This window comes from Elephas maximus, chromosome 3, assembly GCF_024166365.1.
Source record: "Elephas maximus indicus isolate mEleMax1 chromosome 3, mEleMax1 primary haplotype, whole genome shotgun sequence".
Classification (NCBI taxonomy): Eukaryota; Metazoa; Chordata; class Mammalia; order Proboscidea; family Elephantidae; genus Elephas; species Elephas maximus.
Window position 1 is genome coordinate 27,285,943 of NC_064821.1, and position 23,781 is coordinate 27,309,723.

The 23,781-nt window shown below is 39.9% G+C and overlaps 1 protein-coding gene across 1 annotated transcript; it reads right to left on the reverse strand.

Moving 5' to 3' along the window:
• Positions 1-18,309: 18,309 nt before the first annotated feature.
• LOC126071194 (olfactory receptor 18-like) lies at positions 18,310-19,239 on the reverse strand. The gene has a single exon (XM_049875443.1). The coding sequence runs from the start codon at positions 19,237-19,239 to the stop codon at positions 18,310-18,312; it is 930 nt and encodes a 309-aa protein (XP_049731400.1).
• Positions 19,240-23,781: the final 4,542 nt, after the last annotated feature.

Genomic DNA, 23,781 nt, shown 5'->3' on the forward strand with positions numbered 1-23,781 from the left:
TACTGGCCATTTTGAATTGGACAATCCTATGGTCTGGTCTACCATGCCAAGAATGACAACTTGAAGAGGAATGGCGTTGCACACATTTTCAAAAAGAACATTTCAAAATCTATCCTGAAGTACAACGCTGTTGGTGATAGAATAATATCCCTAGCCTACAAGGAACAGCAGTTAATACGACTATTATTCAATTTTCCCACCAACCACAAAGGCCAAAGATAAAGAAATTGAAGGTTTTCACCAGCTTCTGCAGTCTGAAATGGATCGAAAAATGCAATCAGGGTGCATTGATAATTACTGGTGATTGGAATGCAAAAGCTGGAAACAAAGAAGGATAGGTAGTTGAACAATATGGCCTTGGTGATAGAAACAATACAGGAGATTGCATGACAGAATTTTGCAACACCAATGCTTTCTTCATTGCAAATACCTTTTTTCACCAACATAAAAGGTGACTATACATATGGACATTGCCAGATGGAATACACAGGAATCAAATCGACTACATCTGTGAAAAAACACAACAGGAAAGCTCAACATCATCTGCCATAAAAGGCTAGGGGCCGACTGCAGAACAGACCATCAATTGCTCATATGCAAGTTAAAGTTGAAACTGAGGAAAATTTGAACACGTCAATGAGAGTCAAAGTACAACCTTGAGTATAACCCACCTGAATTTAGAGACCATGTCAAGAATAGACTTGATGAGTTCAACACTAATGACCAAAGGCCAGATGAGTTGTGGAATGACATCAAGGACACCATGCATGAAGAAAGCTAGAGGTCATTAAAAAGACAGAAAAGACAAAAATACATGTCAGAAAAGACTCTGACACTTGGTCTTGAATGCCAAATAGCTAAAGCAAAAGGAAGAAATGATGAAGTAAAAGAACTGAACAGATTTCAAATGGTGGCTAGAGAAGAAAAAGTAAAGTATTATAATGAAATGTGCAAAGAGCTGGAGATAGAAAAACAAAAGGGAAGGACATGCTGGGCATTTCTCAAGATGAGAGAACTGAAGAAAATATTCAAGCCTCAAGTTGCAATAGTGAAAAATTCTACGGGGAAAATGTTAAACGACTCAGGTAGCATCAAAAGAAGATGGAAAGAATATACAGGGTCACTACATCAAAAAGAATTGGTTGACATTCAACCATCTCAGGAGGTAGCATATGATCAGGAACCAATGGTAATGAAGGAGGAACAAGCTATAACGAAGACATTGGCGAAAAACAGGGCTCAAGGAACTGATGAAATATCAATTGAGATGTTTCAACAAACAGATGCAGTGCTCACTTGTCTATACCAAGAAATTTGGAAGACAGCTACCAGGCCAATTGACTGGAAGAGATGCATATTTATGCCTATTCCCAAGAAAGGTGATCCAACTGAATGCGGAAATTATGGAACAACATCATTAATATCACGTGCAAGTAAAATTTTGATGAAGATCATCGAAAAGTGGCTGCAGAGGTATATCAACAGGGAACTGCCAGAAATTCAGGCCAGATTCAGACGAGGACCTGGAACCACGGATATCATTGATGATGTCAGATGGGTCCTAGCTGAAAGCGGAAAACACCAGAAAGAAGTTTACCTGTGTTTTGTTGAGTATGCAAAGGCATTCAACTCTGTGCATCATAAGAAATTATGGATAACGTTTGGAAGAATGGAAATTCCTGAATACTTAGTTGTTTTCATGAGGAATCTGTACACAGAACAAGAGGCAGTTGTTGGAACAGAACAAGGGGATACCACATGGTTTAAAGTCAGGAAAGGTGTGTAACAGGGTTATGTCATTTCACCATACCTATTCAATCTGTGGAAACCCTGGTGGTATAGTGGTTAGGACCTATGTCTGCTAACCAAAAGGCTGGCAGTTTGAATCCACCAGGCACTCCTTGGAAACTATATGCGGCAATTCTACTCTGCCCTATACGGTTGCTATGAGTCGGCATTAACTTGGTGGCAACAGGTTTTGGTTTATTCAGTGTGTATGCTGAGAAAATAATCCAAGAAGGTGGACTCTGTGAAGAACAACAAGGCATCAAGATTGGAGGAAGATTCATTAACAACCTGCATTATGCAGAGGACAAAACTTTGCTTGCTGAAATTGAAGAGGACTTGAAGCACTTACTAATGAAGATCAAAGACCACAGCCTTCAGTATGGATTACACCTCAACATAAGGAAACAAAAATTCTCACAACTGGACCAATGAGCAACATCATGATAAACAGAGAAAAGACTAAAGTTGTAAAGGATTTCATTTTACTTGGATCCACAATCAACACCCATGGAAATGGCAGTCAAGAAATCAAAAGACACATTGCATTGAGCAAATCTGCTGCAAAAGACCTCTTTAATGTGTTGAAAAGCAAAGATACCACCTTGGAGACTAAGGTGTGCCTGACCCAAGCCATGATATTTTCAATTGCCTCATATGAATGTGAAAGCTGGACAATGAGTAAGGAAGATCAAATAAGAATTGACTCCTTTGCATTGTGGTGTTGACAAAGAATATTGAATATACCATGGACTGCCAAAAGAACGAACAAATCTGTCTTGGAAGATGTATGATCAGAACGCTCCTTGGAAGCAAGGATGGTGAGACTTTGTCTTACATACTTTGGACATGTTATCAGGAGGGATCGGTCCCTGGAGAAGGACACCATGCTTGGTAGAGGGTCAGTGAAAAAGAGGAAGACCCTCAAAGAGATGGATTGACATAGTGGCTGCAACAGTGAGCCAAGTGTAACAATGATTGTGAGGATGGCGCAGGGCTGAGCAGTGTTTCATTCTGTAGTACATAAGGTCTCTATGAGTTGAAACAGACTCGATGGCACCCAACAACAGCAACAATAATCTTTACAGAAGTAGATCAGCAGAACTTTCTCTCATGGAGCTGAAGCGTGTGTTTGAATCACCTACCTTCAGGTTAGTAGTCGACCTCAAACTGTTTGCTTTACCCAGGGACCTCATTAGCTGGATTCTAAATTAAAATGAAATAGTCATAACTAAAGAGCCAGATTTGAAACCCAGTCATCTTAGGCCTACTTAAGAGCTTCCCAAGTCAAACCTTCCTTACTGGGGGGATTGAAATTCTCCTCATGTCAGCTCCCTGATGGCAACTCACTTCTTCATTTCTAATAGTAGGTCCAATATGATTTCATTTGGGAAACCGTAAAAGTAAAAAGAACAGAGGATAATATGAAATAAAAAATTGGTAATTTGCTGATATATATACACTAATCAAACCTAACAGTTAGAGATGTAGAAAGAAATTAAATTAAATAATACATATAAAGTCCTTACACCAGTGGTGTCAATGCAGGTGGATCATTATAATTGTCTACGGATCTTTTAAAATATACTGACCAGCTGGCCACAATCTGGAACTCATTAAGGTAGACTCTACATGGGAGTCCCTCAGTCATCATGAAGTACAGCCAGGGTTGAGAACAACTGCTTTACATTATTGCCAGACTTTTGTAAGTGCTTCATCAATGTGAACTATTTTTATCATTAATATCTACTCCCAACATTAATTATATAAGCATTTAATAATATTTACTTCATAACTCCTATTTTGGAGATTTAAAATATTACCATTAAAACTTGGGTTTCCTTGCTCTGAGTGTATGAACCTGTTTCTCCATACACCTGGTCCCCAAAAGTCATAAATTTTGTGGGTACATTTTCTTCTCAATAATTTTATAATATTAGTGTTAATTTATGTATCCATAACCAGTTTTCTTGAAAATCTACCTAAATAGTATAATCCTACACATATTGTCCCATGGAAGTTCTCACTTACCACAACATTGTGTTTTAACTGTCTCTGGGAAAGTACATACATCTATTTCAAACACTTTAAATGGTTCATGGTATTACTAAGCAAAGGATCATTTTATGTCAATTTCTTATTAAGAACATCGTAGTAAAATTCTTCCTCCAATGTACATACTATTCACAATTGAGAATTTCTATATTTTACATGCATGGAGCATAGTTGTTCAAGGTGTAAAATTAATGCATGTTCAAATTTTACTATTAATTGCCAACATTTGTTTACCAATAGAAAGTCAGACACAAATACATGCTCTTATTTCAAGGTATGGAATCAAATATCCATGAAAGTTGTCTGGTAATGGTCATTCCATGATAGAGCTACACGAAAATTACCATCCAGTATAGGGAATAATGGCACCCTGGAGGCACAGTGGTTAAGTGTTTGGCTGCTAACCAAAATGGCACCACTTCAAATCAACCAGATGCTCCTTGGGAACACTGCGGGGCAGTTCTACTCTATCGTATGGTCTAACTATGAGTCAGAATCAACTCGACGACAAACATTCTTTGTTTTTTTAATATAGGACATAATATTCCCATAGTTCAGATTTCCTGGGTATGCAATAAAATGCATTACTATTCATAGAAAACCCTACATTCCACAAGATTCATGCTATAAAGTTCCCTGTAGACCATCTGGCTCATTCTCTTAATTCACAGATCAACTCACCGAGTTGTAAGAGGAAGAATCAATGGTTCAGTCTCCGTTTGCTCATTTGACAAGAAACACAATCATTCAGGTCTGCTGGAGGAGACAGAGCCCTGGGATAGGAATCAGGAGGGCAAAGTCCAAATCCCATATCTGTCACACACTAAATGTGGAGTGCAGGTAAATCTCTCAGGCTCTCTTACCTGGAAATAGGTGGAATCATACCCATCATTAGGATGCATGTTGCAGCTAACAAAGGTTTGGCACTTAATAAATACTTGGACATTGATTTTTAATCAGAATTTGAATACAAGAGTAGTGGGTTTATTGTTGAAATATAATCCCAGTTTTTGTTTGTTTGTTTGATTATATGGGGAAGATAAAAGCCTAATATGTCCCAGGAAATTCAAACATAAAATGTATTGGAATCATAAAGTATACCTAGGTTCACATAGTACTTTCCCTTTCTCCGTTTTTCCTTTTTAGTTTTCATATTTATGAATATCCCCACATTTTTTTGAAAAATCATTGAAAGTTGTACACTCTATTAAATAAATATGTCCCCTGGATAGTCCATGATATAGACATAATCATGTCCTATTTTTTCTTGTCTTTAGTTCTATGAGACATGCTTGGAGGGATGAAAGCATAGGCAGGAAGCGCTCAACCTGGAAGCAATACAGCCTATGCTCTGATGCTGTGAAACAAGGCACAAAGGAACCAAGGCCATATTTGACACAAATTTGTTATTGTCCTTGTGGTTGTAGTCTACTCTGTGCCAAGCACAGGATAGGCTCCGGGGAATCAGAAATGAATGAGACTCAGTGTTTACTTCCATGTATTCAATATTTACTTGTGTAAAAATGCAAATAAAATGCTCTCATAGGGATCCAGACAAACAAACCCATCAGATCACAGGATGTGTTGAACGGTATGAAGCTTCATCTAATTTATATTAGTAATAACGATATGTAAAATTAATGTGCCCTGACTGTATATATCCATCACATATTTAATCACATATGTAATATGCATTATCTGTTCAATACATACAGTAATGCATATCTCTCTATCAGCCATGGATCAACTAGATGGCAATGCGGAGGCAGAGAGACACTAAGAACTTGCCTCACGGCACTGAGATCATCAGTATAGCAGACAGGATTCACATTAAATTGTAAGTCACTGAGGCCCATGCACTGACCACCTTCACTCTCTCTCCTAAGATTTTCAAATGTTTAAAGCAAAAGTCCAGGGGACTTAACCAAAGATACATCCTAAGTTACACCTTTAAGCTCATTCCAGCGTCCTGACTCAGGAATGAAACCCAAGATTCAGTCTTTGTGGCTCCATGACTGAGATACGTAAAACTACAGTGATGAAAGGAAGTGGACAGAGGACCTAAATTCAGGGAGAAGGGGCAAGAGAGAGTTCCATCCTAATTACCATCTGCCACCTCATGATGTGATCTTCCCCTGTGTTCTTAAATAGCTTTCTAATAGGGGAGACACCAAGAGGCACTCACCACTGTCCACTGTGGTAGAGCAGAACCCCCCACTAAAGAGAACAGTGAGCAGGGGGTCTTTGTGTGGAGAGACCAAGGAGGCAAAATGACATGGTGGATAGCAGGGGAGAATATGGCCAGGTGCCCTGTGTCTGGTGTCACACCGCCTGCATTCAAGCCTGGCTTCAACCTTTTCTGGCCCAAGACCTGAAACAAGTTACAAAAAAAGACTGCTCATTTTCTCTGCTGTGAAATGACATAAAGTGTATTCTCTTCTCTAGGTGTAGTTGTTAAGAAAAATGAACAAGTTACACAGAAAACTTAGTTCAGATCCTGGCACTAGGCAAAATTCAGTAAACTTTCACCATGCTATGGTTACTTCCATCATCCTCATCATTATGGCTATCATCATCATCAACTAAATCAAGTTGAAGTGTTAGGGGACAGGTGAGAGGCACTCATTTCTTGTTCGGTAAGGAAGTGCCTGTGGGAGCTAGAACCAATGTAGAAGAAATTAAAAATCTGAAGGTGCCTTCTCAGACCTATACCAAAACCAGGAACAGAAACCTGACTGGCCTCTCATCTGAAACTTAGCATTTGAGGGCCTTCCATATGGTCGTTCCAATTGTGTTAGCTGTCCTGATGAGGAGGAAACTACTTTCTAGCCCCACTATGTCCACTGACTTCTTGGCACTTAATGGATTGTGCCAGGTTTCTGCCAGGGCATGACCGAGGAGTGTGGGTCCACCACCACTGTCTTGCCTAATAAGCGATGATGGTCGAGGCTCCCTCCTCAGGACTCACATGAGGAGAGGTTCAGGTGTGGGCCTCCTGATTCAAAGGACCATCGTAGAGGAGAAACACAGTTATGGAGCTCGCTGTACTGGGAAAGCAAACTGAAGGCCTTGAGTGCACAGGTGGGATATTTACAGTTGTATGGCTTTGGGAGCTCAATGCCCAGAGCTCACAATTAGCCAAATTGGTTCATGTTTTTCCAATCTCTGAAGACTTGTTAGTACTAATGAAGCAGGAAGAGTAGAAAGTGAACGTCCCTAGTATCTGGGCCCTGCCATTCTAAGGAGGAAGCTCACCTACATTCCTCACCTCTAATTACCAAGTTGTACACATCTTCACATAAAAATCACTTTTTTGTTCAATCTAAACAATCAATGTGTGATTTAATATCCTCAAACCCATTAAATGAATCATGTAGTTTAGAGAGGATTAAATATTCTATAAAAGCCCTGTTGGCATAGCGCTTAAGTGCTCGGCTGCTAACAGAAAGTTTGGCAGTTGGAAGCCACTTAGAAATGCCACAGGAGAAAGAGCTGGAGATTTGCTCCCATAAAGATTACAGCATACAAAACTCTATAGGGCCGTTCTGCTCCGTCACACGGGGTCATTAAGAGAAGAAGTACTTGAAAGTACCTAACAATGATGACAACAGATCTTTTACACCAAGAATCTGAAACTATTTTCAGTTTCTGAAGTAATATTCATGTCATGAAGGAGAACATCCTATCTCCTTTCTGTAGCCATTGCATGAGGTTTGGAGTTTTATGTGTTGGCATCTTATGTTTTTTGCTAGTTCAAATTTTGCCAGTTCTAATTTTTCTGTGGTTTATATATGTTGGCACTTTAGAAAACTATTTATTTTGTTGTACTTATTTGGTAACTTGATCCTTCACCCAAATACCTCTATGGGCCTCAGGGAAGACCGCATTCACAAGGTCAGCAAGGGCTCTAGTCACCTTAAGGTTTGACTGGATGCTTATTCAATTCCAAGATCACTCAGATGTCAGTTGGCAGGATTTGCTCCTCACAGGCAGTTGGCCAGAGGCTTCCTTTCACTTCTGACCACATGGGCCTCTCCATCAGGCGGCTGACAACATGAAAGCTGATTTTCATAAGAGTAGGCTGGCCAGAGAGCAGGAGAGGACTGGCAAGATGAAACTCAGATTCTTTTTTACACCCCATTGTTGGAAGTGATATTCCAGTAGTTTTCCAAATTCTCTTTGATGGAAGCAATTAACTGAGTTCAGTACACATTCAAGGGGATGGTTATCAACAAGAACATGAATACAAGAGGTCAGTGAGGGCTCCTGGGAGAATCGTAGAAGCTACAAACTACAAGAGGTTCACTATCTATAAGGGCAGTGGCTCTAAGCACCACCAGAAGCTAGAGAGGTCCCTCTGCTTTCCAGTACAGTCACAATCCATTGCACCACCATGCTCTCAGCAAACATTCTCTGGAGAAAAAAAGGACACATAGTTGAATTCCTACAAAATCCACCTTGTACTCCTGGTCTTGCAGTCAGAAGCCCCTTCTGCTTCTCTAACACCAGCAGAATCCTTCCACCAATATTAGGCCAGTCACAACCATTCCATGAACAAATTCAAAAATTATTCCCAGTAGCTTCTGATTTTTGCTTCCCTAGAAAGGGCTGACTTCACTCCGGAATGCAATTTTCCTTAGATTTCCTTATGTTCAGAACTCTTGAAATCTTTAATAAAATGTGCTTTATGATTATGTATTTTTTTTCTTGTTGTTTGTTTTTCCCTAGTAGATAATGTGGAATGATGATGTATTTGACTTTTTACATCCTATCCCTGTAGGTACCTGACTAAGCCTTCTCTGCTCTGAAGAACTAGGAGAATAACTTATCATTAACTGATATGTGGAAATTTTGAACATACACCAAATAAAACTGAATATGGACAAATGGATGCTACTTACCTATCTTAGGATAAATGGCTAATAATAATTTGGGGGAAACCAAATGGAAAATGTGTAGAGGTGGATTGGAGATGTAGGTGATAAGCACTGTCCTTGGACAGTGGCAAATATTTAATATTAAACATAATGAAAAGATGGGATCAGTTTCCAAAGTCATTGACAAACCTAGTGTAGAGGACAGGTGTATGAAAACCAAAGAGAGTTGTGTTCTGGTAAAAAGTGAGATTTGCTTTGTGCTTTTCCCACTTCTCTCTCTGGATGAGTATCCTTAAAGGAAAAAGAAATATACCACATTCCTTATAGATGTCCAAATGAGGGAAATCTACTCTCAACTTTTTACCCTTATTTATATTTATAAACCTTATCAAACCTTAGGCTTACAACTCTTATTCTTGCACATACAATTAAATGGTGAATAATAGATTCCAACAAATCTCTATAATAATAAAAACAAACGAAGCATACATTTCTTCTCTCAGGAGTTCTTAAAGATCTCTGTGGAAAGTATAATACTCCAGGGAGGAAGAAAAATAATGGATGTATGGATGTCAAATTTTCTTCACCATTTTTTTATGAGATAATGAATAATTTATTCAACATTATACACAGTACAGATGTAATGAATCTCTGGTCTTAATGCAGTAGATTTTTATTATAAAGGTAAATTATATTCAAGTCCTCCCCTGAACAGCTCAAGATCTTGTTGTATGAAGATAAAATGTAATGGTCATCAGGCATCCAGGGAAAAGCACACATGGAGTTTTAATAATTTATTTGAATGGCATCTGTGTTATAGTAGACAACAACAATGTCATCTATATTGACAGAATTCCTTTCATGCAAGACATGCATTATCTTCTTAATCTTTACAGTGCTGTGAGGTAAATAGTATAGAAAATGAATAATCAGATGCTTTAACAGTTAAATAACAAGTCCGTGTCCACAAAGCTAATGAGTTAGAAAAGCTAATGTTGAAAATCAGTTTCCCTGGAAAACCAATTACACGGCCTATCCATATGATTACTATGTTAGTGTCCACTTATTGATCCATTATTAGGTACTAAACACTGTTCTACTTAGTACTTTTCATTCACCTCCTCTTAACCACTCTTTCAGATGAGTGCCTTTCTTTTCACAACTATACAGATGAAGAAGTTAAATAGAAATATGTTTTATGTTGTTGTTCTTTTTAGGTGCCATCCAGTAGGTTCCAACTCATAGCGACCCTATGTACCACACAACTAAACGCTGCCCAGTCCTGCATCATGTTTACAATCCTTGTTATCCTTGAGGCCATTGTTGCACCCACTGTGTCAATCAATCCCATTGAAGGTCTTCCTCTTCTTCACTGACCCTCTCCTTTACCAAGCATGGTGTCCTTCTGCAGGGACTGATCCCTCCTGACAACATGTCCAAAGTACTTAAGATGCAGTCTCATCACCCTTGCTTCTAAGGAGGATTCTAGTTGTATTTCTTCCAAGACAGAATTGTTCATTCTGTTGGCAGTACACGGTATATTCAATATTCTTTGCCAATACCAAAATTCAAAGCATAAACTCTTCTTCCGTCTTCTTTATTCATTGTCCTGCTTTCACATGCATATAATACAATTGAAAATACCATGGATTGGACCAGGCGCACCTTAGTCTTCAAGGTGACATCTTTCCTTTTGAACACTTGAAAGTGGTTCTTTGCAACAGATTTGCCCAATACAATGCGTCTTTTGATTTCTTGACTGCTGCTTCTATGGATGTTGATTTTGGATACAAGTAAAATAAAATCCTTGACAACTTCAATCTTTTCTGCATTTACCATGATGTGGCTTATTGGTCCAGTTGTGAGGATTTTTGTTTTCTTTATGTTGAGGTGCAATCCATACTAAAGGCTGTGGTCTTTGATCTTCATCACTAAGTGCTTCAAGATCTCTTCACTTTCAGCAAGCAAGGTTGTGTCATCTGCATAACGCAGGTTGTTAATGAGTCTTCCTCCAATTCTGATGGCCTGTTCTTCTTCACGTAATCCAGCTTCTCAGATTATTTGCTCAGCGTACAAATTGAATAGGAGTGGTGAAAGAATACAGCCCTGACACACACCTTGCCTGATTTTAAACCACTCAATATCTGTTTGTTCTGTCCGAACAACTGCCTCTTGACCTGTGTGCACGTTCCTCGTAAGCATTATTAAGGGATCTAGAATTCCCATTCTTCACAAAGTTATCCAGAATTTGTTATGATCCACACAGTCAATGTCTTTCAGATTCTTATCACTATCTCTCTTCCTCCATTTCCTTTCTTCTGCACAGTTAGCCAAATGTGCAGTCTCTGCCCCTTCTTAATGAGCTGTGCAACACCACCTGACTAGATGACACAAGCACACATCTTCCCTGGGTCCACTTCACTCCACCAGCAGGCTCCTTCAGCACCATTTTTTTTTTTTTTTACTGCTGTTTCATTCCCTTCTCTCTATTTTCTCCCACACCCACTTAGCTCCACATGTCACATCCTCCCCCTTCCCTACTACCTAATTATGCCATGCACTGGGCACTCACCTCAAGCAGCACAGGCTCCGACCACCAGTCCCCGCCCTGCACTGCTGCCCTTCCTTCCCTCTCAACCTCAGTATGTGCTGCAAATAACCCATCCCTCCCCTTCCCCCTCCAATGGACCTGCCCTGCTACACCATAGCTGAGGGATCGCTAAAGAACTTACAGCAGAGAGCCAGAGAGATCTATCAGTAAAGGAGGACAACGTTAGAACAATAAAAGAGGGAATAAATGATCTAGGTACAGAGCTTTCAGATGGAGGGGAAGTCAAGCCTTATCAAGTAATAAAAAACTAGTTTAATCCTGGGAAGATGGGGTGGATTTCAAGGTAACCACAAAGAAAGTTAACAAACCTGAAGGCGGAGCCAACATGGCACTATAGACTGAAGCACCACGCGGACCCTCCACAGCAAACACCTGAAAAATTAAGTAAAACAGAGACAAATGTCAATCCTGGAACCGTAAGCATCAAATGAAGAGGTGAAGAACTAAACCAAGCACTGAATGGAATAAGAAACTGACAGGAAACAGAGAAGAGATTCAAGTGGAGGTACCTTTCAGCTAACGCAGCACGAATTCACCATCGTGGTTTCCTCCTGGAGATCAGTGGGCAGGGAGTAAGAAAAAGCAAATTCACGGAGCTCCCAGCAGGAGACAGAGCACCCAGTAAGCAGCGATACATGATTCCCCACCCCATAACTTTCCTCCACCTGCTAAGCCTCCACCCTTTCCCACTGCAATCAGGGGGTGGAGCAACCCAGGCACAAGGGATCCCAACCCCATGCCCTGAGTATTTGTCCCACCCACACCAGCCATCCCTTTCAGTGCCATTTCTTTCTTGCTCCTGTTCCGTTTTTGGCTTCTTTTGATTTCTTCCCTGCCTCTCACTTCCTCCCCCTCCTATCTCGCAAACCACCTGACTCCATGTGCCCTCTTTATTTCGTCTGGACAGGCTGTGAAGTACCGCTTGGCTGGGGAACTGCTTTCTTGGTCCACTCCCTGGAGGTTTTTTTTTTTTTTTTCTGTTTCTTTTTCTTCATTTCCGGTTTTCTTCTCTCGCCACTCCGATGGAAGTCTCCCTTAGCAATTTTTTTTTAGCTCCTGTCTGTCTCCTCTCTCTCTTCTTTCCCATACCCAACGTAGTTCCACACATTACAAACTCACCCCCCCCACACACACCTATCTGCACCATGTGGTGAACATCGCACCCACCGAGCAACACAAGCACGGCCTACTGGAACGTACCCTGCGCTGACCTCTGGCCCATCTTGTGGGCCCTAGTATGTTCCACAAACAACCATCCCAGACTATTGCCTTCAGCTGGACCTGCCCTGATGCACCATAGCTGAGAGACTGCTCTCTCCCTTTTAACTCAGTACTGCAGTTACTCCTGAGGTTTACACTTCAGCCAAAGATTAGAAAGGCCCATAAAACAAAATGAGACTAAATGGGTACACCAGCCCAAGGGAAAGGATGAGAAGGTAGGAGGGGACAGGAAAGCTGGTAATGGGGAACCCAAGGTAGAGAAGGGGTGAGGGTTGACATGTCGTGGGAGTGGCAACGGATACCAATACACACACAAAAAAATGTGTCTTAATTTTATAGTGAGAAACTGAATTGTTCTGTAAACCCTCACCTAAAATGCAAAAACAAAAACCTGATGACACAGTGATTAAAGTGCTTGGTTGCTAATGGAAAGTTGGTGGGTGAAATCCATCTAGCCACTCCACAGGAGAAGGAACTGGTGATGTGCTCTCATAAAGATTATAGTCTAGAAAATTCTAAGGGGCAGTTCTGCTTTGACATATGGGGTCCATATGAGTTGAAAGTGACTCAACAGCACTTAACAACAACAGCATGTCTTCTATACCAAGAATCTGATGCTATTTTCATTATCTGAATTAATATTTCTCTCATGAAGGAAAATTTCTGACTTCTAATCTTCCATTCTATAGCCCTTCCATATGGTTGGGGTTTTATACATTGGCAAGTTATATTTTTTGCTCATTTGAATGACAGAAATAGTTCTCATTTTTCTGTGTAGTTAATGTATGGTGGTACTTTAAAACATTCCTTATTTTTGTCATATTTGGTAACTTGATCCTTCCCCTAAATACCACCATAGGCCTTTCAAATGACTGCATTCAAAATGTTGACCAGGGCTGCAGTCATCTCAAGGCTTGCATGGAAGTTGATCTGATTCCAAGGTTACTCAGACATCCATTAGCAGGATTTGTACCTCACAGGCTATTGGCCAGAGGCCTACCTTAACTTCTGAACACATGGGCCTCTGCATCAGGCAGCTGCTAAAAAGAACCCAGGCTTTCATCAGAGTGTGCTGGCTAGACAGCAGGAGAGGGCTGGCAAAATTAGAGCCAGATTCTTTTTATACCCCAATGTTGGAAGTGATAACCCAAGAGTTTTCCAAATTCTATGTGATGGAAGCAATTAACTGAATCCAGCACACACTCAAGAGGATGGTTAGCCACAAGAGTGTGAATACAGCAGTTAGGGGTTTTGGGGAGAATCTTAGAAGTTATGCCCTACACAGGCTTCACTCACTATAGAAGGATGGTGGCTCTGCACCATGAGACTCAAGAGAGGTCCATCTGCTTTCCAGCATAATCTCAATCCATAACACCACTGTGCATGTAGCAAACATTCCCTGAAGAAAAACAGAAACATGGTAGAATTTCTACAAACCCCACCATGATGCTGCTGAACTTGAAGTCAGAAGGCTCTCTGGTTTCTCTAGCAGCAGCAGAGTCCTTCCATTAGGCCAGTTGCACCCTTTCCATGCACAAATTCAACCAACGCATATCCCCAACAACAACTGATATCTGTTTAACTACAAAAGGCTCACTTCACTCCAGAATGTAATTTTCCTTAGATTTCTTTGTCTTCATAAGTCTTGAAATCTTTAATAAAATGTGTTTATGTTTTATCTAGTTTGTTTCCCTAGTAGATAAAGTGGAATAATGGTGTTTTGCACCTTTTAAATTCTATTCACATGGCCACGTGGGTGAGGCTTCTCTGTTTTGATGGACTCAGAGAATGGCTTGTCAGTAGATGATATGAAGAAAACTGGAATATATACCCAATGATATTGAACATGGACAAAAGGAGGCTATTTACCTATATATGGATAAATGGCTGAGGGTAATTTTGGGGAGAACAAATGACAGGTGTGTTGAGGTGAATTGGCGAGGTAGAGGATAAGCGCTGAGAGCTTTCAGCACTCTTGGATAGTGGCAAAATTTTCATATTAAACATAGTGGAAGGAGGGGATCAGGCCAAAGCTGAGTGTAGAGGACAGATGTATAAAAACCAAAGACAGTTGTGTTCTTGTGGTAAAAAGAGAGATTTGATTTGTGCTTTTCCTGCTTCTCTCTCTGAATGAGTATGCTTAAAGGACAAGGAAAGATACTACATTCCGGCATTCTCTTCTCAGGTATCAGTTGAGGAATGTCTATGGTCAATTTTTTATCACCGTGTTATTTATACAGCTTATCAAACCCTACCCTTTATTCTACGACTCTTATTCTTTCACATACAATGAAATGATGAATAATAGATCCTATCAAATATCCCTAATAATAAAAACAAGAAAACATACATTTTTCTTAGGGAGTTCTTAAAAGACTCTATGGAAGATATAATGTCCCAAAGAGGAATAAAAATACTGGGTGTGGGGATGTCAAATTGTCTTCACCTTTATTTTATAACATAACGGAGAGAGGACTAATGTACGGTCTTAATACAATAGATTTCTAGTACATATACCAATGATATCCAATCCCTGCCCTTGAACTTCCCCGGAGTCTTTTCATGTAAAGATAAATTGTAATGATGAGGCGACCAAAGTTAAAGAACATGTGGACTTCAAATGATTTATTTGAATGGCTTTTGCGTTAGAGTAGATGACAACAACAGTAATATCTACATTTATGGAATTCTTACCATGTATTATGTGCATTATCTGCTTAATCCTTACAAAGCTGTAAGCTAAATAATACAGAAAAGGAAGAATCAACAGACTTGAGAGGTCAATAACAAGTTCATGTTCACAAAGATAATAAGTTAGAGGACTGAATGCTGACAATCAGTTTCCCTGCAAATCCCATTATTTGAGCTACTCTGTTGGCCTAATCATATGCTGATTACATTAGTTTCCACTTATTAATCATTACTAGGTACTAAACAGAGTTCTATTCAGTACTTTTTATTGCTTCCTTTTAACTACTCTCTCAGATGAGTGCTTTTGTTATCACAACTACACAGATGAGGAAGGTAAACATAAACACGTTTTACATTATGCCTAAAATCACAGTTTGTAGTATCAAGTTCTTTTTGAATTCTTGGAATGCACACTTAAAATGAACTTCCCCAAAGTGGTATTAAGGACTGCCATTTGATGGGAAACTACTATTTAATCCAACCTTGACAACATTACATGTAGTCGTTAAAATGGCCGTGGAAGATTAGCACTATTCATCACAATTTGATGAAGAGGACTCTGAGGATCAACGAGGTTCACTGAGTTGCCAAAATTGTCCAGGTTATAAGCCAATATCTGGTCAGAGGTATGTCATCAAATCCCACTCCCTTCCCATAATCTGCAGTTCCTCTTCTCTATCAAAGATAAGTATACTACTTTCTGCCTGCCATTACGAACCTCTGACATATTTCTTTCCAGGCTTTTCTCTGTTTATAGAATTAATCTAATACTAACACTCAGTCTAAGTCTTGATGTTTGAAGAGGAAGAAGAAAATGTTACCTTTTAGGAAAGATTATCATAAGATATCAAAAAGGAAATACCCTGAATATATCAATTATTTTCTTCCATTCCTAGGTTTACAGAAATGAGTATGCAACTTACTTCTAGGGTAGATGGGACTAGTACAGTCTCATTGCAGTTAGCCATAACCACAGAATCACAACACTACTTTCATGGTTTTTAACAAGAGCTATTTCTTCCCACAAAATTGTGTGGCCTCACCCTCTGGCAAGTGCACTCCATTCTCCGTTGTCAAAGTTTCTCATCAGGAAAGTCTGTGGGGGATTTAACTCAGTGGTAAAGGGCAGAGTAAACGAAGCTATTGGTTAGGCAGGTTTTCTGAGCATCCAAAATTGCCTTAGAAATTATACTGATATGTCTAAAGGACATTGCACAGCCATGTAGTAGAACACAGAAAGAGCCAAAGACAAGGAAACGTGGCAACACAGTCACGTCTTCATCAGTCTCTTACAAGTGAAAGGCAACGGCTCTGCTTTCCTGAAGACATGACACTCTGCTATCCTAGACTAAAGAAAAATAAGATAAAACTACATTTATTCATAATGCCTTGGTGAACTGATGATCCTAGAGCACCAAAAGAGCCACGGTGTTTGGAAATATGATACCCCCACCTTAATCCTCAGCTGTACAACCCTGACCAAGACAAGTAATTTACAGCCACATTTTTTACCTCAGCATGCTGTGTATTGTTCCAGTTTTAGACACTTCACACATAGATTTATTCCTCAAATACCATTTATCAGTCAGGATTCAATAAAGAAAATTGAAAACACCATGAAGAGCATTTCATACAGGAAACTGGTAAGACACTTAAATAAGGACTCAAAGACAAAAAGGAGCAATGTGGCAATACAGAGATAGTAACTGGGGATAGAAGCTACCACACCAAGGTCTTAGAAAATAGGTATGAGGAAAATGTCAAGCTTATTAAGGTGTAGTCAATTTTACTGATCATTACTGGAAAAACCTAACAATAAAGCCAGATGGAAATTCAGAAGAGTAGTTTAGGATCCTCCCCTCTCTGCCCCAGGATCACAGAGTAAAGCATAGAAGGCTGAATCTGGAGAAGGGAGACAATAGCTTATCAACAAGCACATATAACCAACTTCTTGGAGTGCAGGGCAGAATCAGTGGTGGTTCACTGGCAAAATTCTACCCTTCCCTGTGGAAGACCAGCTTTGATTCACAACCAATGTACCTCATGTGCAGCAACCACCTGTCTGTAGAGGCATACATTATGCAAAAATGTTAAACAGATTTCTGCAGAGATTCCAGACCAAGATGGACTCGTTTGAAAGGCCTGGTGATCTACTTCGAAAAATCAGTCAATGAAAACCCTGTGGATCACAAAGGTCTGATCCACAATGTACCACAGAGATGGTACAGGACTGGGTAGTGTCCTCCTCTACAGTGTGTGGGGTCACAATAGAGGAGCCGCCAACAGCAACATGATGTACAGGGTGAGGATATGAGAAGAAACATCATCAGCAATATCTTGAAAAATCACTTACCACGTGCTAGGGTACGTTCTCTCATATCTTTCCCATTGTGAGCTCTGATCACTTTGAGATCTTCAGCACCTGCTCAGGAGAAGTAAAAGACCCACAACAAACTAGTCATATTGGAAGAAAAGTCTGAAAGATCAGTAGTTTTCACATTGGCTGAACATTAAAACTGCCTGTGGTGCTTTAAAAATCTTATGCTGAAGCCACACGCAATTACAATTAAATCAGAATCCATAGTGGTAGGACCAAAGCATCAATATTTTTTAGCTTCGTTTTTTTTTTTTTTTTTAAGATGATTCCAGTATGAAGTCCAGGTTTAGGACCAGTGACATGCATTCTCACACAAAACCTGCATATACGGTTCTGATAGATACAAAATTAGTCTCAGTAATAGATATGAATTACGGTAAAGGATGAAGATTACAAGTACATAAAAACAGATTTGTGCATTCTATCAGAAATCCTGGGTCATAGAAGAGAAGCTACAGATGGCTTCATAGCTGCAATGGGATTTGATCATGCAGACTGACATATCCCAGAATAATTCCACTATCCCAATAAGCATGTTACAAAGGAAGCAATGGTCAGATATGAAATCTAGAGACAGAAACCTCTGATAGCTACAAAAAATACATAACCAAGAGGCAAGATTTATGGTTGCAGATGTCAGGTTTTACCATTTTTCCAACCCACACGCCAAAAAGATAGCACAAGTGTTGATATTAGGCTGTTCTGCTAAGGAGCCTCAACAGGGCCCTCTTGATGTCCCTGTTCCTCAGGCTGTAGATGAAGGGGTTCAGCATGGGGGTCACCACAGTGTACATCACTGAGGACACTGCATACTTCCTGGGAGAAGATGAGACAGCTGAACTGAGGTACACTCCAAGGCCTGTTCCATAAAATAAGCAAACGACTGACAGGTGAGAGGCACAGGTGGAAAAAGCTTTATACTTCCCACCTGAAGATGAGACTCTCAGAATGGAGGAAACAATTCGACTGTAAGAGAAAAGGATCCCTGAGAATGGAACACCACCAAAGATGACACCAATACAATACACTAATATGATATTGATGGAGGTGTCAGAACATGCAAGGCTAAAGAGTTGAGTAGGGTCACAGAAGAAATGAGGGATTTCCACATCTGTGCAGAAGGTAAGTTGTGACACCACTGAAATGTGCACCTGGAAGTCAAAAAGGCTGATGAAAAAGGACACCAAAACTAGCAAGCCACAGTGGCGAGGGTTCATGATGACTGTGTAGTGCAGTGGGTGACAGATGGCCACAAACCGGTCATAAGCCATCACAGTGAGGAGCAGATCGTCCAGACATCCAAAGAGGTAAAAAAAGGTCATTTGTATCAGGCAGCCCTCATAGGTGATGGATTTGCTCTGAGTCTTGATGTTCACTAGCATCTTTGGGACTGTGGTGGAAATTAAACCAATGTCAGCCAAGGACAGGTTGGAGAGGAAGAAGTACATGGGGGTGTGGAGATGGGAGTCAGAGGTGACAGTCAGGATGATGAGCAGATTCCCAGTCACAGTGATCAGGTACATGGACAGGAACAGCCCAAAGAGGAGGGGCTGCAGTCCTGGATCCTCAGAGAGGCCCAAGAGGAGGAATTCTGAGACATCTGTTAGATTCTGTGGCTCCATGTACTTATGACAGCTTTTGGAAAAAGAATACTGTGAAAAAGGAAGCAGGTAAACAGCCACCCGGTATTGTATCTGTATTTTGAATTCAAGAAACTCAGAAGTAAAGCCCACAAACTCATGTGTTCACACTTGTGTATCTAATATCCCAGTACTTTTCAGCAATATTACTCAGTTACAGCAAACCCAACCACTGTATTTCTCAAAACTTTTCCCTCATTGTTTTCTGTGCTATTCACTTTTTTCTGTACCCAACCACTTTAGAGATGCTATGCTAAAGAATGTTAAAATGGCAAGGACATTTTATGATAACGAGTTCATAGAAAGAGCAAACTATCACCCCCCTCTATGAGAGAAACACATACAATAAGAAATACCCTACTTTTAGGAAAAATTCATTTCAATTAAAGAACACTAAGAAGCACTTGCAGTTCCAGGGTGTGCAAACCATTAACACACTTGGCTTCTAAGCAGAAAGGTTGGATTCCACCCAGAGACACCTCAGAAATAAGGTCATTGAAACCCAATGGAGCATAATTCTATTCTGACACACATAGTGTGACCACGAGTCAGATTCTACTCAATGGAAACTGGATGTTCTTTTTAAGAAGCAGTCAAATGTACTTTATTTTATACGAGTACAATGTATAAATTCCCTTGATTTGGAGTATTTATAAAACAACATATGGGATAGGAACAGATTAAAAAAAAAAAAAAAGAATCACCACTGAGTTAATTGCAACATGGTGACTCCATGTGTTAAAGGATAGAACCCCTCCACAGAGTTTTCATAGCCTTAATCTTTACAAAAGCAGATCACCAGGTCTTTCTTTCATGGCACTGAAGAGTGCATACCAGCCACCAATCTGGAGGAGAATAGTCGAGTTCAAACCATTTGCTTCACCCAAGGACCTCATTAGCTAGATTCTAAATTACATTAAAATGTTCATCATCAGAGAGCGTGTTTATACGTCAATTATCTTCACAGGTTTTCATCATTCTTTGGTTTTCTGACATCCGTCTTATATGGACATACATGGCCATTCAAATATGTGGGTCAATTTTAAAAAAAGTTTTAAAGTATATGTCCTCTCCCTTGGCTTATTGGACATCAAACTTTGATAACTCAGTGTTTGATAAATGTTCAAATCATACAACATTGCCAATTCCAAAGATGGCATTAGTGTAAAATGCACCAATGATTAAACAATGATTTACTTTTCAGATATACTCTGTGCCTATTTTTCACTGTGTAGACATTGGTATTTGCATCAATGCTACGCCATCTCAGGGAAATGTCTGGTGTTCCGTTGACATTTTCCTTTATTTATTTCCATTCTCTATTTTCTTGATAAAGTGCTGAAATACGTTTCTTGTCCTAAATATTCAGAAAGCATTGTTTCCCCATCAGGTCAACACCCTTATTTGTAAATTCAGGAAAATAGGGCCAGGGACATTCGAAAGCCAGGTTTGAAACTCAGCTATCTTAGGCCAACTTAAGAGCTTTCCAAGACAATCCTTCCTTAGAGGGAGATTTGAATTTTCCTCTTTTAGCTCCCCAATGGCAACTCATTTCTTCATTTCTATTGGTAGGTCTAACATGATTTCATTTGGCTTATTCTCTTAATTCACAGTTCAACTCACTGAATTTTGGGATGAAGAATCAATGGTTCAGTCTCCATTAGCTCATCTGAAAAGAAACACAATCATTCAGCTCTGGTTGAGGAGACAGACTCCTGGAATAGGGGTCAGAAGGGCAAGGTCCAAATCCCAGATCAGTCACACAATGAATTTGAAGTACTTGTGAATATTTCACCCTCTCTTACCTGGAAATAGGGGGGAATAATACCCATCACTAGGATGTATACGGCAGCTAACAAAGGTTTGGCACTTAATAAATACTTGGACTATGTTTTTTAGTCAGAATTTGAATCAATATGAGAGTAGTGGGTTTATTGTTGAAATATAATCATGGCTTTATTTGATTATATGGGAAAGATAGAAGCCTAACATGTCCAAAAAAAGTCAAGCATAGAATGTATTGAAATCATAAAATGTGCCTAGGTTCACACAGTAAGACTTACTTTCTCCATCTCTTTCTCTGTTTTTCCTTTTTAGTTTTCAGTTTTATGAAAACCACCACAATTTTTTGAAAATAATTGATGTTTTACACTCTACTAACTAAATAGTTCCCATAGAAAGCTCATGATATGTATATATTCTTGCCCCATTTCATCTTGCGGGACATCCTTGGAAGGATGAAACTACAGGCAGGAAAGCACCCAGCGCAGAAGCAGTACAGCTTATGATCTGATCCTGTGAACTAAGGAACAAAGGAACCAAGAGTCCATTCCATATTTAATAAAGATTTTTTGTTTCATTGTGATTGTAGCCTACTCTGTGCTAAGTACAGGATATTCTCTGAGGGGTCAGGAATTCATGAGACTCAATGATTGACTTCCAAGTATTCAATATCTACTTGGATAAGGATGGAAGTAAAAGGATCTTACAGGGATCCAGACAAAATAAACCTGTGAGATCACAGAATACATTAGTTGAATGGTATGAACCTTTATGTAATTAATAATAATGATAATATGTAAAACTAATGTGCCCTGACTATATGCACCCATCACATATTTAATCACATATATTTTTTTTAATAATATGTATTACCGTTCAGTCCTTACAACAATGCAGATCTCCGGTCTATTAGCTGTAGATCAACTCAAATGGCAATGTGGAGGCTGAAAGATCCTAAGAATTTACTCCCTGGCATACAGATCATAAGTAGCACAGACAGGAATTACAATTAAATAGTAAGTCACTGAGCCCTATGCATTAACTATCTTCACTCTGTTTCCTCATATTTCAAAAAAAGTTTGAAGAAAAAGTCCAAGGGACCCAACCAAAGATACATCTAAGTTATGCCTTTAAACTCATTGCGGCTTCCTGACCAGGAATGGAACTCAAGATCCTGTCTTTATGTCTCCAACATTGAGATAGGCTGAATTACAGTGACGAAAGGAAGTGGACACCTGAGTTAAGTTCCAGAAGGCGCAAGAGAGAGACCTGTCCTAATTATCATCTGCCAAGTCTTGATATGTTCTTTTCCTGTATTCACAATTATCCTTCTGAGAGTGGAGACACCAAAAGGCACTCACTGCTCTCCACTGTGGTCTAGCAGAACCCCCACAAAGGAGCACAGTGAGCACGGGGTCTCTGTGTGGAGAGACCAAAGAAGTGGAATGGCACGGTGGATGGCAGGGGAGAATATGGCCAGGTGCCCTGTGTCTGGTGTCACACTGCCCAGATTCAAGCCTGGCTTCAACCTTTTCTGGCTCATGACCTGGAACATTTTATAAAAAAACACTGCTCATTTTCTCTTCCATAAAATAACATGTGTTGCTCTTTTCTAGGTGTGGTTGTGTAGAAAAAGAAGCAAATTACATAGAAAACTTAGTTTAGATCCCGGCATTGGGCAGCCTTCAATAAATTTCACAATACTATAGTTACCGCCATCATTTTCATCATCTTTATCATCATCATCAACTAGATCTTTTTGAATTGTTTAGAAGATAGGTGAAGGGACAAATTTCTCATTCTGGTGGGGATGTGCCTATGAGAGCAAGAACCAAATTAAAAATCTAAATGAGTCTTCTTAGACCTCTACCAGAACCAGAACCAGAAACAGAAAGTTCACATGCCTCTAAGCTGAAACTTAGCATTTCAGGGCCTCCCATCTGGCCATTCCAAGTGTACAGCTTGTTCTGATGAGGAGGAAACAATGCTCCCAAGCCCCTCTGTGTCCACTGTCTCTCAAGGCACTCACTGGATTGTGCTGGGTCTCTGCCGAAGTATAACCAAGGAGTATGACTCCACTGACACCCCCCCCCGCCCCCGCCTGGTAGGCAATAAGCGTTGAGAGAGGGTTGAGGCTCCTTCCTCAAAACTGGCAGGAAGAGAGATTCAGGCATAGGCCTCCTGATTCAAACAACCACTGTAAAGGGGAGACGTAGTTATGGAGTTCACTGGACTGCAAAGAGCAAACTGAAGACCCTGAGGTCACAGGCAGGATTTTACAGTTGTATCTCAACGCCCAGAGCTCACAATTAGCCAAATTGGTTCATGTTATTACAATCTCTGAAGACTTGTTAGTATGCATGAAACAGGAAGAGGAAAATTTGAATGTCCGTGTTTTCTGGGCCTTGTCATTCTAAGGAGGAAGCCCCCTTGTATTCCTCACCTTTAACTTCCCAGTTGTACAGATCTTAAAATAAAAGTCACTCTTTTTTTCTTTCAATTTTTCAATCTAAACAATCAATGTGTGATTGAATATCCTCAAACCCATTGAATGAACCATGTATTCTAGGGAGGATTAAGTATTCTATAAAAGTCCTGGTGGCACAGTCTTAAAGCACTCAGCTACTAATTGAAAGTTTGGCATTTGGAGACTTTTTGCTCCCATAAAGTCTACAACCTAGAAAACTCTACAGGGCAGTTCTACTCTGTCACATGGGGTTCGTAAGAGTCAAAATCAGCTCG